General features: G+C 40.1%; 1 protein-coding gene across 1 annotated transcript in view; it reads left to right on the forward strand.

Annotated features, from left to right (window-relative positions):
* LOC120734996 (secretin receptor-like) overlaps positions 1-19,350 on the forward strand; it is a 34,761-nt gene that overhangs the window by 11,838 nt on the left and 3,573 nt on the right. The window contains exons 3-10 of the mRNA XM_040034174.1: positions 3,839-3,934; positions 4,625-4,725; positions 5,392-5,501; positions 8,198-8,330; positions 11,467-11,620; positions 11,776-11,836; positions 13,518-13,587; positions 17,451-17,542. Of these exons, the coding sequence (XP_039890108.1) occupies positions 3,839-3,934; positions 4,625-4,725; positions 5,392-5,501; positions 8,198-8,330; positions 11,467-11,620; positions 11,776-11,836; positions 13,518-13,587; positions 17,451-17,542 (817 nt within the window). The remainder of the gene's footprint in view (positions 1-3,838; positions 3,935-4,624; positions 4,726-5,391; positions 5,502-8,197; positions 8,331-11,466; positions 11,621-11,775; positions 11,837-13,517; positions 13,588-17,450; positions 17,543-19,350) is intronic.

Genomic DNA, 19,350 nt, shown 5'->3' on the forward strand with positions numbered 1-19,350 from the left:
TGGAGATGTTATATTGGTTTCACTGGTAAAAATAAATAATTGAAATGGGTATATATTTGTTTTTTGTTAAGTTGCCTAATAATTATGCACAGTAATAGTCACCTGCACACACAGATATCCCCCTAAAATAGCTAAAACTAAAAACAAACTAAAAACTACTTCCAAAAACATTCAGCTTTGATGTTAATGAGTTTTTTGGGTTCATTGAGAACATGGTTGTTGTTCAATAATAAAATTATTCCTCAAAAATACAACTTGCCTAATAATTCTGCACTCCCTGTATATGGATGCAGCATTGAGAGTATTCTGTCCGGCTGCATGACGACCTGGTATGGCATTTCTGGTGGGGGAGCTCAGTCTCTTTGACAGCTCTTGATGCATCCATTGGTATGTGCATGATAGTTTATGCCTTAAGAACCTGTAAGAAAGTGTTTTAGAGGCATAGTATAAAAGTGTTGCATGAATAGATTGTAGTAAAAGGTCCTTATGATTTCTCAGTTTAGCTATAGACAGTAAGTACCAGTGGATTTATTTTTTGCACATTCTTTGACACAAAAACCTGGAAGATGTTCAGATAAGGAACAATTTTAATTAACAGGTGTCTGTACTGTACATATTATACATTTTTTTGACTATTATTATTATCTATCCCTCCATCCATCCAAATACTTTTTTCCATCTCTCCAATGGTGCCTTGTGGGGGCAATTCAATTTTATTTTATTTATACAACGCCAAAGGCGCCTGTTATTGTGATTTGGTGGCAGCAGCAGCCTGAGCAGAGAAGCTCAAACCTCATTCTCCCTAGGCCCCTTATCAAACGTATCCCCCGGAGCACTGAGATATATCAGGCCATCAAAAAGATACAATATCTCCATTGTACCTTAGGTTTACCCTGGGGCCTCCTCCCAGAAGGACACGTTTGGAATGCCTCACACGGGAGGTTTCCAGGAGCCGACCTAGTTGGAAGGCTGAACTACCGCAACTGTTACCTTGCGATAGTGATGTGCGATACCACTGATTTCCTTTCCGATCCGATACCAAGTAATATTCAGGGTGGTATCGACGATACTGATCCGATACCGATACTCTGTACAAAAACTTATTTTATTTACTGTATCTCAAATTATAGCGTCATAATGATTACAGGACATCAGATTACTTGTTCTTATCACTTAATGATGCAGAGTTCATCACATAGAAATAAAAAAACTGAAGTTGTGCTATTTGAACACGTTGCCTGCCTGCAGCACTAAAGGACTCCGTGAGAGACGTCTGTCTCGCCCTAGCAGCACCTGTCCCTGTCCTCCTCTTCAGTCTCAACATACGCTCGTCATGTTCTGTGATATGATTTACTCTGAGGTGTTTGACAAGGTTAGTGATGTTGCCACAACCATACATGCCAACCCTCCCGATTTTTCCGGGAGAATCCCACCTTTCTCCAGATTTTCCGCCCAGACAACAAAGTTGAAAAACCATATCACAGAATTCATAGCGCGGCCCAGCAAATTCCAGTTTCCAACAATGGCGGCAGCTACTTAGTTTTAATATTACTCTTATTTCTCTTTCTGGGTCACAAAAGAACTTTTAACATATTTTCAGGTGAGAATGTAGCTGTGTAAACTTCAAATATCTGATCAGACCGACACATCGTCTTCAAACCCCCGCAGTCTTTCACCACTCGGGTTGCACATGATATATAAGTCCCTTTGATAACTTAAAAATGTTATTGTTTGGCTTTTTCAGTGTTTTATTTGTTCGTGAGTAAATCGGTTTGGCTGAGATTAAAGTTATTAGATTAGATTAAATTAAATTAAACTTTATTATTCCCTCGGGAGGGTTCCTCCGGGGTTTTCACACAGCTGAATAAAGGTCAAACAGAAAATGATTAAACAGAAGTGAGAGACGGTGGAGAGTTTACGTCAGCGCCCGGTTATATTTTAGAGAGCAAGGAGCAGACGGCAGAGTTTCACTCCACCGAGGAAGCGCATGACGTACCCCGGCTTTCTTTAGACCGCGAATGCCAGGTCCTCAGGTGGAAGCAGCCTCTGAATTTGGACACTCCTGCTGTTTCCAGGCCGGCCAATAATAACGGTGACATTTAACGTATTTTATCCGATAAATAAACCCTGTAAAATATATTTATCCCCCCCAAACAGCCCTTTTGAATGTCTCCCTAATTCTGAAGTCTCAAGGTTGGCAAGTATGGCCACAACACCTCACTTTTTTGCCACATTTATTGCAAACCACGTCTCAGCTGTTTGTGGAGGTACAATACATCCGCACAGTTACGCTCAGCCATTGTCGTGAGTGCGCACGCCAAGGGGCTGCGAGACATTTATACAGCCGTATTTCGCACATGACTATGAAAGGCGGAAGAGGAAGTAGTTCCTTTGAATGTAGACAATCCGAATGTTATAGTTTCTTTCCACTGTGTTCCTGTTAATGATAAACTACAAATTTACCCTAAATTACTAAAATATTGATATTTTAATGTGAGAATCGATTCTAGAACATAAATGATTGGTATCGGAGGAATCGATATCTCAGGATCGATCCGCACATCACTACCTTGCGATGTGGAGGAGCAGTGGCTCTGCTCTGAGCCTGTCTTGAATGAGCCACACTGAACTATTCACTTTTCTTTCTGTTCTCTAGAGGAAAGCCCAGCAAAAACTTTGAGGAAAATTAATCTCCCCGACTTGTTTTTCGGTCACTATCCAATCCATCTGTCAGGATCTCTCACTCATGATCAAATGAGATACCTAAACTCCTCCACTTGGAGAAGAAACTCTTCTCTTACACGAAGTGGCTACTCCAGCCTTTTCTGGCTGACCGCTATGAACTCAGACCTGATTCTCATTCCCGTTCTCTCACAATAGACTGCAAATCGCTCCAGTGTGAGCTCAATGCTCACACTACCTGATGAAACCAACAGGACCACATCATCTACAAAGAAGGGACAGATGAGACGATGAGGCCACCAACGCGTAAGCCTTCAGTCACTTGGCTTCACCTAGAAATTCACTAAAAAGGGCACCTCACCAGAAATGAATCCCTCTTATTGTTGGCATTTCAGACAAGCTCTTGTCACAATTGTACACGGTTGTAGCTTGTAACGGGCCCCATAGTCCTTAAGCACCACCTAAGTATACCCCAAGGGATGCTGTTGAATGCCACCCCCAAGTTTACAAAACTCATGTAGACTGGATGGCCAAACTCCCATAAACACTTGAAAATGTGTGAGTTCAATAAAGAACTGGTCCAGCATGAAAACCAAATTGTTCTTCCTGGATTTGAAGTGCGACTAATGGACAAACTTTCTTTTCCTTTACCCTAGCACAAACATTCCCAGGGAGGCTGAGGAGAGCCGTCTCCCTCTAGTTGGAGCACACCCTTTCAGTCCCCCTTCTTAAATATAGAAACTATCACTCAAGTCTCTCATTTCACAGGCACCACCCCAGATTGCCATGCAACATTGCAGAGGTGTGTCAACAAGACAGTTCTACCACAGCCAGAGTGTTAAGGAACTCAGGGAAAACCTCATCCAGGGGCCCAGCCATCAAACTACCTCAGTGACCTTGACCCCAGTGATGTTTGAATTCTTCTACAGAAAATGTGTCAGTGGGATTAAGGAGATCATCAAAGTAATCCCTCCACCATCCAACTAGTTGAAGTTGGCAGCACTCCACCTTCACCAGAATTGCCTCAAGCCAAAAGTCTGTTTCCATGGCCTCACCAAACTCCTCCCACACCCACGCTGTGCTTTAGCAATCACCTGAGCTGTGCACAAAGTGAAATTTGATTTTCTTTGAAAATTTGATTTTCTTTTTTTGACAGAATGCAGGGGATGGTGGGACCATGTTAACTGCTGGCCCCATGCTGCAGTTGGAGATGTTGTGTCTCAGCCATGTCCTGGATTTCTACACACCACTGGTTAGTAGTAGGGCCATACAGTAGTGCATATTTTTAAACTCATAGCTTGGCTATGTTAGTCACATGATTTGATATCCCTGTGTTGCTGTAGTTTCTACATCAAAATAATAATGTAAGTCTAGAATCAGTATCACAATTTACCAGTGATGCTGTCTGAGCATTCAGTTAGCATTAACCAAGAAACAAGCTAATGTTATTAAAACAAACATGAACAAACTAACATAAGTTTAATATAACAGCACAACCGATTTCACAATATATTTATTATATGTATCATAAATATATTAATATATTGTATAAATTAATAAAGAAAACACTTGAAATGCTTACTATTTCTACCAGAAAAGAGTTTTCTATAAACAAGTACATTTTCCCTCACATTGCACAGTAATGGCATCACAAAGACATGATTGTTCAGTTGCAATGTTGATCCTGGACCAACACTCCTGATAACAAAGAAACAACAACACAGGGATGTTAGATACTTTAGGTCTTACCTTGATGTCCGTGGTGAGCTGGAGTGAACCTCTTGGATTGTGGTATAATTAGATTCACACACTCATTGTCTCCAGGGGGTTGAACTAGATTAACCTTTATCCTATATATTACAAAAAAAAACCCTAAATTTCTGCTATTGTTTTTTATGTGTTAACAATAAAACACATTGTATATATGTGTTTCATTTTGTAGGGCAAGTTTTCAGGAACTGCACAGAGCTTGGCTGGACTGATCCCTACCCTCCACATGATATAGCATGCGAGTATGGCTTTAATGAAAGCCTTCCTCTAGAAGTAAGCCTCTTCCTTCTTCCTTTCATGCTGTAGTACTCAGTCACCCATCGAACTAACTGAAGGGGGGGCGGTAACAAAACCTGTCTCCCCACTCGGTTATGTCCCCATGTCTGTTTCCTCCCAGTCCTTGTGTCAAGCCCGCTTCTTAGTGTGTGTCTCATGTTTCCTATTTTTTTGATAATCCCTTGTCCTGTGTTCAAAGTGTTCAGTTTTGCTTCCTCCCTTTCTCGTTGTGTCAGATTAGTTCCAGCTGTGTTTTCCTTTTGTTTCCCATCCCCTCGTTATTCTGTTTTTTTGAAAATGGAGATTTTCCGTTTTCAGTGACCGAAAACGCCGTTTACGAGGTGACAAAAGGTGCAAACGCATAGAAAAATCTGCGTGTACGTGTGAACGTAGCCTTAGTCTTCTGTCTTCCTCTGCCTCTTCTCACACTCTCCGCACATAGAAGGAACGTGCAGGAACCCTGCAGATGCAGGGTGAGGGCTGCCAGTTCAGTTTGAATTAATCCTGTTTACATGGCAGTGTTGTGGGGATTGTCTGATTAGGATGAGAGAAAGTTATGATACCAAAAATATTCTTGCCTTCGTCCAATGAGATAAATAGATACATAGTCATGCAAAAATCTGCTGCTGCTGAACTCACTGGATATATTCATGTTTTTCCCAGGTGCACAGCTCCCAGAGGTACTTCCTGTTTGTGAGAATCATGTACTCTGTGGGTTACAGTGTTTCCCTTGTCTTCCTCATCACAGCTGTTGCTATTCTCTCCCTTCTGAGGTCAGTGATGAGAGAATTAACAAACAACAATATCTGCGTACAACACTGTCTGTTACTTTACCAACTGTGTGTGAGGCACAATTATTACAGATTTTATTAGAAAGTAGTTATTTGATTTATTATAAGACATTTACATTATAAGAGCTATTAGGCCCATGACTAAGTACCCTGTAACTAAATGTAATTTCATTTGAATTTACATGAATTTTAAAAAAAGAAGAAAAACACCTTATATTGTAAGTAATTTGTAAGTAATTTTAAAACATCATATGTATTTTTAAGTGCATGTTGATTACTTCATAATTTCATGGTAATTTCTGGAAAAACAAACAATACTTCCCCATCTTACACTGTAAGTATGCTGTACTGGGGTGCAGGCTGTATAACTTTGAGGTATTTTTCAGGACACAAATAGCACTGCAAGAAATTTAAGTACAGTGTAAGTAATTTAAGTACAGTGCAAGAAATTTAAGTACAGTGTAAGTAATTTAAGTACAGTGCAAGAAATTTAAGTACAGTGTAAGTAATTTAAGTACAGTGCAAGAAATTTAATTACAGTGTAAGTAATTTAAGTACAGTGTAAGTATTTTTAACTCATAAAATGACTTATGCTATTTGTCAATGATGTAAGTATACTGATTGGTTAGCACTTTTTTTGAAAAAAGTTTTGAAAACAAGAGCATCAAGTGATTTATGGAGATCCTTAGCAGCTAACTCTGGTCTTAATTCTTCATTTAAACTATGAACACAGCATCCTGGAGGTTCCTCTGCTCTCATCCCATTTGTCCAGCCAAAATCTAAAAGTCTATAGAAAAAAAAGAGAATCTGTATCTGTGGCTGATTTTTTTTTCTAATTTTCAACACCACCTGTGCCCACTTCAACCTCCTAGGACCTGGCGTCCACATATGTGGGCATCACATTTTGGGTTGTCTAGACCAAAATACTCAATTTTGCTCTACAAGGGCCTGATATCCACTTACGAGGACATTATACTACCATTGTTCCATCAAATTTTAAAACAAATGTCCTCATACGTGGCTCTCATTTTTCTTAGGAACAAAAATTGGGTAAAAAAAAAAATCTGGTGTTTCTTTGTTTTTACATTGATCGGGTCCCAATCAGCCCAAATATCAAAGAGATATTAAAAATGCATGCCGTGGAAGAGTTCAGGTCTTAGGAGGTTAAAGCTTTAAATTATAAGAGCTGAACCATGAAAACAATTTTAGCATGTCTGGTATATGGACTGATTCTTATATAGTGCTTTTCTACTCTCCCAGAGCAAAGTGCTTTATACAACATGCCTCATTTACCCATTCACACAAGCACTTTTCCTATGCTTAAGTGCTTTCTATCCAACATTCACACACATTTATACTCTGATGAATGCATCTCACCTTTTATGCAACTCACTGGTAAATGCTTCAGGCAAAGGTAGATTTGTGAAGCGTTTGTAGAAAAGAGGGAAGAGTTGGCTGAGTAGTACACTCTAAGAAATGACACACTGATGTTGGTAGAATTATGTAAATGTATTATGTTAAAACTAATGCCACCAATTGATTTTAACTTTAAACACAAGTATGTTGTTTTGAATTTAATTAACAACATAAGATTTCAATACAACAAAATGCAGTAAATTAAATCCAATGTAAAAAGTTCATTTAAAATGAAGAGCACTTCATTTTAAAGAGGATTGTCCTAATAGGCTCTCTGTACTTCTGAGTTTGCACATGTGCAGTGTGGAAGTTTGATCATCCGCCATTTTCAACTGAGACTTGCTTATGCTTAGTATCCTGGACAGTATTCGAGTCTGCAGGCTTCAACAAACCTTTTAGCTTAGCACAATCATTACAGATATAGATCCAGAGGGTAGATTTATAATCCTTAAGTTATCTATACTTTACAAATGGTTATGTACTGTAAGCATGTATGGCCCAAGTGTTGATGACTGATTTTTGCCCTTTTAGTAAAACTCAATATAATTATTTTCTTAACAATAATTTTCTTTAATAATAAAACATGTAATTAAAGGTCCAACTACAAATCGTCATTACTGTGAGTCAAACATTTGCAGCGTTGCAAAATAACACAGTGCTGCATCTGAATCTCCACTTTATCTGAAATGCCACAAATACGATGAAGAAATAAAGAAATTTGTTGTGGAAGAAATGAATGCAACATAGGGATTCCTCACAATATATTTTATTACAATATATTTGATCTATGAACTGATGACTTCACTAAGAAGAAATTAGCACGTTTAATCACTCTTAAATCATGAAGACTTCAGTTGTCACATTAACCCTCTGAGCTCCAAACCCCAAACTTGACCGTAACTTTTGATATCTGTTGCAGAAAAGCAAAGAACGTTTGTGGAAAAATGTAAATACTCGATAAGTGTCAGTTAATAATTGTCAATAATTACTGTTTTTTTTCTTTTCATTGGAGTAGAAGTAGAGCCCAAAAGGTTACAAACAAAAATGTAACTTTTTTGTTATGGTAAGGTTTACCAGTGATGATGACCTTAGAGGGTTAAATAATCTATTCTCAATACATAATTTATAATTTAACATGTATATATTATCACCACCAAATATATGCATGTATATACACATTTACATTATCTATGATATACATGTTATCAAATAATATGAACGATTATAACATTTGATCCATGTCTGTGTCCCACAATCCTCAGGAGGCTCCACTGCACACGCAACTTTATCCATGTCCAGCTCTTCCTCTCCTTCATCTTCCGAGCCGTACTCATCTTTATTAGGGATGCAGTTCTGTTCTCAAGTGAAGACAGTTTTCACTGTCACATCTATACGGTACTTTCTGTTTTTGTCTTAACAAAGAGAGAGAGAGAGGGCACATGCTATGTTGTGACTTGTTACCGTGACACGTTTAACAAGACATTAACATTTAACATGTGGGGACAGACACATTCAGATAATGCTGTGCCACTTTTTTCTTCAAGTTCTTCAATTAATGCAAGTGGGTGATACTGAAAAATGAGTTTACTACTTCACAGCATCAACTGTTGATCCTGTGATCACTGCTGTGCCTCAGGAAGTAGAGCAAGTTATCCACCAATCATGGCTTTTCCCCAGTTTTTATCTACTGTGTTTGTGTCATAGATAAAAAGTGTTTAATGTAAATAGATTATGGATTCAAGCTCTGCACCACTATAGTGACCATTTCTGAATGGTACATCGCTGAAAAGCATTTAATATGAAATTCTTGGATACAAAATGAAGAACATGACACTTTTATTTCATTTTCATGCTGACTGAGCAAATATGACGCGTTGTATGGCAAAAACAAAAATACGAGTAGATGGAACAAAATCGTGGACTTTTATAAATCAGAGAATAATTTTGTTAAATGTTTGCGTGTTTTTCAATTTCAAGACCTTCAGTCTCAGATTTTTAGAATATTTTCTGCTGCACCATCTCTGATCTGAATAAAATGTTTAAAGTTTGTTATAATGATTGTTTTTCATTTTAGAATGATATCTTATAGTTTTCAAGATATACTTTTTAAAAGGTTTGCACACTTTCATGCTATTTTTTCTTTTCTTCTTTTGCAAATTGAAATCTGGGGCTGAGTTTGAACATGAACATTTTGAAAACTACTAAAGATAAATGTGGGTTTTATGGAGTGATGAATCCCAAGAGATCAGGAAAGAGGCACAACAGTAAGAGTCATCTGTAAAAGATAGTGGACGCTGTGCCGTGGTTGGTTCATTTCAGACTGGGGTTGTTGGGGATCTTGTCAAAATTTAGGGAATTATGAACTTAGTACTGTCAGATTTTGATCCACCATCTGTTTCCTTGTAGAAAGAGTCTGATTGGCAGCAAGTTTATTTTTAGCATGACAATGATCTCAAACACACTGCCAACACAGTAACACCATACTTGGTTGGAAAAACACACAATGAAAAAATATCAGTCAGGGTTTAGCCTCCCCGGAGCGCAGACCTCAACATTGTTGAAGTGCGATCATGTTTAGAGAGAATGGAGCAAAAGGCAGAAACATGCAAAGAAGAGCTTTGAATCTCTTTCAAGCATGTCAGTGAAGGACATTCAATGTCAGTGACCTCAGCCCCAGTCATAAGTGAGTCATCGCAGATCAGATAGGCCGTTTCTCTCAGTCACACTCCCCCCAGATCACACTATCACTTCCCATGTGGGTGACCCTGCAGACCCCCAGCAGAACAGTGGAGTCCGTGGATTAGAGTCCTTCACACGACAAAGCCACTCTAAGAAGCCTGGGTACAGTGAACCATCATTTGGCACAGAGGAAAAAACAACATGAGGACCCACTCCCTGACTCTGAGGCGCAGGGAAGCTACCCACTTGTCCACCAGGGAAAACCCCAATATGCATGCAGCGAATCCTGAGGAGCCCACCACCTTTCACCTAGGGGATCTTCAGTGGAAAAGAGTCCAATCCCTCTCCAGAAACCTTGTTCCACAACCAGAATTATGCGCTGAGATGAGCCCAGCTATATATAGTCGGTATCTCCCGACCTCACACACCAGCTCAGGCTCCTTCCCCACCAGAGAGGTGACGTTCCCTGTGCCACAGGCCAGTTTTGGAAGCTGGGCATCAGAGTGCCAGGACCTCTGCCTCTGACTGCCACCCAATCCAAAGAGTATCAAACCCCTATAGACTCCTGTGGTAGTGGACCCATAGGAGAATGGACACAGAGCCTGGTCAGGCCATACGGATTAAGGCTCAGTCACCAGACCCTCACTCTGGAGCCTCTACGCCAGGCCAAGCTCCAGGGTAGGGACCTGGTGACCCTGTCCCGGGCAGGGTACACAGTGCAAAAAATCAAGCCACCAGGATTGCTCTTTGTCTGGCCCTGTCACAGCCAAGGTTTTTGGAGGAAAATATTGAAATGAATCACACTAAGATTAGCTGCACTGATCAGTTTTTCGCTGAGCTTTTTCCTCACCTACAGTGTTTAGAGCTGAGCATCGCATATTTCTGGCATGTTTCCGAAGAACAGTTGCATACTCGCCCCTCTGTATCACAAGAAAAACCTCTGACAGCAATGATTAGTGTAAGAAGGAGGAGGCGAATCCTCAGGAGATGATGCAACAGCTATAACATTAGATTACACCAGCACAAGTAGATAAGTGCTGGAGGAAGAATTCAGATGCAACATATAAATAGACCACAAGTCCAAGTATTGCAGTGAAAATATCAGCAAGCTGTACTTCTATAATCCACTGTATATAATATAATCACTATATGATTATATAATGCCAATTTAGAATCACCAGTTAAAACTAGCATGTATGTCTTTATACAACTGATTCACGTCACCTGTGAGAGATCTAACTGATAATGTAATTTGGGGAGTTACTGTTACACTGTATTATATTTTGGGTCCACGTACCACCTAGCATAATGTGTGTGGTGGATTAAAATGGGCAATATTCATCTTCTACCACAGGTCAGAACTCATAATACAACAGAACTCGTTTGTGGGTCATTTTTGGCGAGAGTCGAGTTTTTGGCAATATTTATCAGTTGTTACCAAATGTGTTAATGTTTAAAATACTGTAGAAACACTAATGTATCAGTGAATAATGTTTCAGCTGTCATCTTTTCTTTTTAAAATCTAGTTTTAGTTTAGTTTTATGTGACCATGATAACCCTCCAAAAGTTGATTCTGTTCATCTGGACGTAGCGTTTTCACAGGTTTCAATCTTATAAACAGACTGTTATAAGATTGAAACCTGCAGTCAGCTGAGACTGAAGACGTCACCTGGATGATGATGAAATGTTTCTCCCTCTGAAAACATCCAGATGAACAGAAACAACTTTTGGAGATTTACTCACCTGGATGATTGAGAATGCTTCAAGATGACCATGATAACGCTGAGTTACACTGTGTGCACTGTGCCAGACACCTGCTTATCTTCTCTCTGCCCTCTGCTGCCCCCTGAAGGTCAGTTGTAAATTTGCCACTGTGCTGTCTAACTACTGCATCATGGCCAACTACAGCTGGCTGCTGGCTGAGGGCTACTACCTGTACAAACTTGTCAGCGCCTCGCTGTTCTCTCAGAGGAAACACTTGTCGTGGTACATCATCCTTGGCTGGGGTATGACAGCTCAGTAGCAGTCACTGTTACTATTCTTTATTATTATTTTTCTTTGTTTCACTCTGTTTATTTGGATGTCAGTATTTTGCTGATCTATATAGTCCTCTTATTGATAATAGCAGAAGGTAAACGCTAACGTTTCTCTCGTCTTCCAGGTTCTCCAGTGATTATCATGAGTGGCTGGAGTTTTGCTAAGTACCTCCATGAAGATGAAGGGTAAGCTCAACACATATTAATCTATATAGTACAAACAGTACACATGATCACATGTTTTTGGACATTAAAGGAATAAATGTAAAATGATTACATGCTGGGAATAAATACCTCCTTTTCTTCTGATTCCTAGGATTTCTCTTCATTTCAAATATCAAACTGTTATTTAAAATACAGGAGTTTATGGCCATATTAAGTGCTGTCATTAGCAACTTTGAGTGAGATGGTGATGAAATTCAGAATGAAGATTGTTACATGACCCATCTCTCTTGTATGAAGGAATATTAGCACCACGTCAATAAAAATATTTGGTAGCACTTTCTATTACAAGTCAGTAATAAAGAGGTAATAGTAGGGTAACAAGGAGAACAAGACTCTAATAATGTGGTAATTGTTACCACTCAGTTACCTTTGGTAGTTTCTGTGTAATAGGCAGGAAACAGAGCTGCAGAACACAAAGCTGGCTTTTTAAAAATTTAATAACAAATTAATAACCAGGTAATAATCTTTTCAATTCAGTTTCACTTCAATTTTATTTGCACAGCACCAAATCACAACAACAGTCACCTCAAGGCGCTTTATATTGTAAGGTAGACCCTACAATAATACATACATTTGTGGGTCAGCTGCCCGCTTGCAAAATGAAAAACTTTAGGTTTTGAAAGAAAAACAATGTTAAAGCAAGCGTGATGTAACTGGTAGACCTTTGAGCAACAATGTCACAGATACAGACTGTCCTATTAGAAAAATGCACCGTCATAATTTGTGTATAAAGTAAAATCATTATTTCATCCTTTTAATTTTCTGCCCAATATAACATTTTGGAATATTTCATTTAGAAATAAACCACTACAAAGTTTACTGTGGGTGGATAGCGCTATTCTGAGTACACCCTCACCAATTGTTGAAAACTGGAGTGCTCAATTTATGGGTAAATACATATATAAGTGCTAAAAGAGGAATAATTTCCCTTCTTGTTACTATAACTGATTCTAAAGTACAATTTTACTAACCCAGAGAAACAACTGTAATCTTTATTTTTAGATTTTTTCCCAAAATAGTATTTCAGCTTTTTTCTCATAAGAGATTTTTGATTTAATCTCCAAATTTTGAGTTAATTCTCAAAATGATCTTGGTTTTGTTTTTTTCTTAATGTGGCCCTCATACTCCATCGTATGTCTGAGACAGGATGTATCTGTATCAGCAACAGACTAAATTGGAAGATCAGAAGCTTTATACAAAAAGGGGAGGAGTAGAAAAGCTGAGAACCTTCAGTTTTTGTAAAATTATGGAAAATATCTATGACTAATTTATGGTCTGCATAGTGTACAGTGCTGGGAGAGCAACACTGGAGCTGCTGACATCAAGAGACTGAAAAAACGACTGTCCCTGAGTCTCATCTGTCAGATTATTATTATTATTATTATTGTTATTATTATTATTATTATTATTATATATCCCTTTAAAAGCAGGATACTTAATGTTATTCTCCACAGTTAGGGATTGATTGGATTGGGTTTGGGAATGTTAAACTACCACATATAGGTTGGTGGGATCAACTGTAAATATTTTGTGTCTAGATATTTTTGGCCATATATTAAATTCGGTAGCTTGAAATCCTGACCAATTACTGTGACCAGTTACTGTCACTGACATCGTGTTTGTTTATGTTTCCTCTCTTAAGTTGCTGGGAGATGAGAAGGAGTGAATGGATCTGGTGGATTCTCAGACTTCCTGTTCTACTCTTCATTATAGTCAGTTCTTCCTTATGTTGATCTTTCTGTAAAAAAAATGATTGCATGCTCCGAAAGCTTCCTTGTGATTGCTCTGGACACTAGCAGGTTGCTAAGGACACCAGAAGTTCATGCAAACTTCTGGTGACCATAATACAAGGACCTACAATCTACAGGGAGTGCAGAATTCTTAGGCAAATGAGTATTTTGTCCACATCATCCTCTCATGCATGTTGTCTTACTCCAAGCTGAATAGGCTCGAAAGCCTACTACCAATTAAGCATATTAGGTGATGTGCATCTCTGTAATGAGAAGGGGTGTGGTCTAATGACATCAACACCCTATATCAGGTGTGCATAATTATTAGGCAACGTCCTTTCCTTTGGCAAAATGGGTCAAAAGAAGGACTTGACAGGCTCAGAAAAGTCAAAGATAGTGAGATATCTTGCAGAGGGATGCAGCAGTCTCAAAATTGCAAAGCTTCTGAAGCGTGATCATCGAACAATCAAGCGTTTCATTCAAAATAGTCAACAGGGTCGCAAGAAGCTGGCCCCAGTGTTTTCTGGCATTTTCAACTCCTCACTGCAGGCATGTCATGTGCCTGCCTGCTTCAAGTCCTCTACCATAATCCCTGTCCCAAGAAACCTAGGATCACTGGACTAAATGACTACAGACCCGTGGCTCTGACATCTGTGGTCATGAAGTCATTTGAGCGCCTAGTTCTCTCCCATCTCAAGACCCTCACGGCCCCCCTCCTGGACCCCCTGCAGTTTGCATACAGAGCCAACAGGTCTGTAGATGACGCCATCAACATGGCCCTACACTTCATCCTGCAGCATCTGGACTCCCCAGGAACCTACGCCAGGATCCTGTTTGTGGACTTCAGCTCTGCCTTCAACACCATCCTTCCAGACCATCTCCGAGGCAAGCTTTCCCAGATGAATGTGCCTGATCCCATCTGCCGGTGGATCACTGACTTCCTGACGGACAGGAAGCAGCATGTGAGGCTGGGAAAGAATGTCTCGGACTCCCGGACCATCAGCACCGGCTCCCCTCAGGGCTGTGTTCTTTCTCCTCTGCTCTTCTCCCTGTACACCAACTGCTGCACCTCCACCCACCAGTCTGTCAAGCTAATCAAGTTCGCAGATGACACCACCGTTATTGGGCTCATCTCGGACGGGGATGAGTCTGCCTACAGGAGGGAGGTTGAACGTCTGGTGTCCTGGTGCAGCCACAACAACCTGGTGCTGAATGCCCAGAAGACAGTGGAGATTATTGTGGACTTCAGGAAGCACACAGCCCCACTCCCCCCCATCATCCTGACTGACACCCCCATCACCTCTGTGGACTCATTCCGCTTCCTGGGTACCACCATCACTCAGGACCTGAAGTGGGAGCCCACCATCACCTCCGTCATCAAGAAAGCCCAGCAGAGGATGTACTTCCTGAGGCAGCTGAAGAAATTCAACCTGCCAACACGGACGATGATGCAGTTCTACACTGCTATCATCGAGTCCATCCTCACCTCCTCCATCACCGTGTGGTACGCTGGAGCCACTATCAGGGACAAACAGAGACTGCAGCGTGTTGTGCGCTCTGCTGAGAAGGTGATTGGCTGCAGACTCCCATCTCTGCAGGACCTGTACACCTCCAGGACACTGGGGCGTGCAGCTCGGATCTCAGCTGACCCTTCTCACCCTGGACACAGTCTGTTTGACCTGCTCCCCTCAGGCAGGAGGCTCCGGTCCATTCGCACCAGAACCTCTCGCCATAAGAACAGTTTCTTCCCCTCTGCTGTTGGACACATGAACAATAAACGTACGACTGTCCCCACCACTAACACATGACCCTACGCTGTGTTCACTGCATGATTCCATGTTTTGGCACTGATCACCACCTGCACTCATGTATATATCTTTCTACGTAGCACTTTTAATTCTTATTCTTACTTTTATTTTTTCATGTCTATTTAAGTGCTATTTATGACACTATGTTTGCACTGAAGCACCGCAGCAATTTCCTAATGTTGTAAACCTGCTCAACATTTGGCAATAAAACCCATTCTGATTCTGATTCTGATTCTGATTCTGAAGAAGCGTTTGGAAAAACCAAGGCGCACAATAACTGCCCATGAACTGAGAAAAGTCAAGCGTGCAGCTGCCAAGATGCCACTTGCCACCAGTTTGGCCATATTTCAGAGCTGCAACATCACTGGAGTGCCCAAAAGCACAAGGTGTGCAATACTCAGAGACATGGCCAAGGTAAGAAAGGCTGAAAGACGACCACCACTGAACAAGACACACAAGCTGAAACGTCAAGACTGGGCCAAGAAATATCTCAAGACTGGTTTTTCTAAGGTTTTATGGACTGATGAAATGAGAGTGAGTCTTGATGGGCCAGATGGATGGGCCCGTGGCTGGATTGGTAAAGGGCAGAGAGCTCCAGTCCGACTCAGACGCCAGCAAGGTGGAGGTGGAGTACTGGTTTGGGCTGGTATCATCAAAGATGAGCTTGTGGGGCCTTTTCGGGTTGAGGATGGAGTCAAGCTCAACTCCCAGTCCTACTGCCAGTTTCTGGAAGACACCTTCTTCAAGCAGTGGTACAGGAAGAAGTCTGCATCCTTCAAGAAAAACATGATTTTCATGCAGGACAATGCTCCATCACACGCGTCCAAGTACTCCACAGCGTGGCTGGCAAGAAAGGGTATAAAAGAAGAAAAACTAATGACATGGCCTCCTTGTTCACCTGATCTGAACCCCATTGAGAACCTGTGGTCCATCATCAAATGTGAGATTTACAAGGAGGGAAAACAGTACACCTCTCTGAACAGTGTCTGGGAGGCTGTGGTTGCTGCTGCACGCAATGTTGATGGTGAACAGATCAAAACACTGACAGAATCCATGGATGGCAGGCTTTTGAGTGTCCTTGCAAAGAAAGGTGGCTATATTGGTCGCTGATTTGTTTTTGTTTTGTTTTTGAATGTCAGAAATGTATATTTGTGAATGTGGAGATGTTATATTGGTTTCACTGGTAAAAATAAATAATTGAAATGGGTATATATTTGTTTTTTGTTAAGTTGCCTAATAATTATGCACAGTAATAGTCACCTGCACACACAGATATCCCCCTAAAATAGCTAAAACTAAAAACAAACTAAAAACTACTTCCAAAAACATTCAGCTTTGATGTTAATGAGTTTTTTGGGTTCATTGAGAACATGGTTGTTGTTCAATAATAAAATTATTCCTCAAAAATACAACTTGCCTAATAATTCTGCACTCCCTGTACTGACCAAATGGTATTGGAAGTGCAAAGAGTGCAACACAAACCAGAAATGGAGAACATTCGCCTTCACAGTACAAGTTGTATCTGTGAAATGTGTTGGTCACAAACTTCAGGTGCAATTTGTACTTTGAAGACGAGATTTCACGGTTTCTGGTTTGGATCACACTTTTTCAAGTTTCACTATAATTCCATGAAAATGGAATGGCCAGACAAGTCAGGTTCTTCCTTGTATAAGGAGAATGTTGGTGTTCTCCGGCAATCACTTGACAGCCATTCACAGAAAGTTGTGGTGGATCTTTAGTATTAAAATTTCTGTATGGCTGTAAATACTTAATCTTTTATGATAAGCATAGACACAGTTTCACTTTAAGACATTATTAAAACTGTGGGTTATGATATAATTAACTATCGGGCCAGTGATTTAATGGTTCCAGAAATGAGCCCAACAGGAAACAGTCACATCAAAAACAACAAAGCAGAGATCCAATAAAGAGTGTTTACACTGTAGCAAGGCAGCAGTTTCTAATAATTGTGTGAAAGCATCATTCATCCCAGGGAGCAGCGCCTGAAGCTGAAGCTCTGCCTGCTTTGTTTTCCAGGTGAACTTGTTGTTCTTCCTGTGTATCCTAAAAATACTGGTGGCCAAGCTAAGGACACAAGACATGCCCGGCAATGAATTCAATCACTACAGGTGAGTGACTTACTTCAGTTTTCTATTCCACAGAACTGTGAAATGGTCCCAGTCAAAGCTAACCAGCTATTATGTGAAAGAGACTCTGAAGCGCCTTGAGGCAATTGTTGTTGTGATTTGGCACTATATGAATAAAATAAAACCGAATTGAATTAAAGAAGCTGGGTGGTGCAAAACGTTGTTTCAATGAAACCTTTTACTCCAACGTTTGTTTGCTGAAGGCAAGAAATGAGATAGAGGACATACAAACAGCATACAAACTGTATGTGTGGGGTGGCTGTAGTTCAGGTGGTAGAGCAGGTCAGCCACGGTCAGTGGTTCGATCCCAGTCTGCTCCAGTCTGCATGTCAAGTATCCTTGGGCAAGAAACCAACCCCATGTTGCTCTCCCATGCATCCATCAGAGTGTGAATGGTGTATGAATGTTAGATAGAGCACTTAAGAGCTTAGAAGAATGTGTGATTGGATGAATGAATTAGTTGTATAAAGCGCTTTGAGTGCTCAGACATTCTTCACTGACGTGTTGAAGGCAGAGAAGTTGCGGTGATGCATTTGATGAGTGTATAAAGATTAATCTGGCTTTTAGGTGGAAGAAGTAATTGGTTTCAGCTCACCTAGCAGAAAATAAGAAAAGCCTCTTTTATTCAAAAAAATGCTCATAGTTCAGTAACATTGATTAAACAGGTCCAGTGTTAGTATCACTACTCAAATAAAAGTATGAAATATTACTCATATGTTTTAAATTTGCATTTAAACACCCATGTGATTTACTGATGTAGAAAGTAATTTGTGAATCATTACATTACCTTTACTTTGTAATAGTACCTGGGCACTTGCAGTTAACAGTGTAACACTAAACTTTTCAAATGCTCACAAATTTTTTACTTTTTAGCACCTTAGATCTTAGTGATACCATAAAGCTTCCACCTAAGTCAGAACGCTCGGAAAACGTTATAGTGACAAGAGGAAATGTAATTACATCTAAGCCTGCTCTAGGTTGGAAAGTAGCAAATGGACTGACACTTGGAGAGAAAAGTTTGCTACAGGCATCATTCACCCATCCACACACATATTTGTACAATACTTTATTCTGTGGCTTTAAGTGTTTATTAACTATCTATGCAACTCCAGATAAACACAAAAGCAGCAGCAGCACTTTTTTATTAGTAACTATAATGTGATTCCTGAATTTAGTATTTGTTATAAATTTTTACATTGTAGACAAATGCAATATGATTACAGTAATGCATTACTTTGAGGGTTATACACCACAGTAAGCCCACCATAAAAGGTGAGCTACTTCCCCACATAGCTCTAGCTGCATGTGTATAAGATAATCATTCAGGTCCTACTTGTCGGGTTTAACCACTGTAGCAATGGAAGAAGTGTTTGAAAGACATGAGTTAGCCACTGGATTCCTTCATACTCCTGTCACAGTAATAACATTTGTGCTTTGTTGTTTTCTTTAAAGTGGGACTAAGTCAGATAGTTGAATCTGAGCAATATGAACTTTATCCATTAGATGCATCTGGGACATTATTATGTCCCGGATGATCAGATCATGTTGTTGGTGTTGGGGTTGAGGTGGAGGTGAGACTGCTTCATAACATAGTCAGTGTCATGGTCCTGGGTCGGTGACCCAGCGCTTTTAGTTCGTTATCATTTTCTTGATGATGATTGTTTAAGTTCTATGTGTTATATTCAGTCTGCCTCTGAGTCCGCATCTGTATCTGTCTGTCTATGGTGTCTCCCCATCTGTTTGTGAATCTGTCTGTTTAGTTCAATGTCTTGTCTGGTTCCATGTGTCTG

Source organism: Simochromis diagramma, unplaced genomic scaffold (genome assembly GCF_900408965.1).
Source record: "Simochromis diagramma unplaced genomic scaffold, fSimDia1.1 OVJJ01000176.1, whole genome shotgun sequence".
Lineage (NCBI taxonomy): Eukaryota > Metazoa > Chordata > Actinopteri > Cichliformes > Cichlidae > Simochromis > Simochromis diagramma.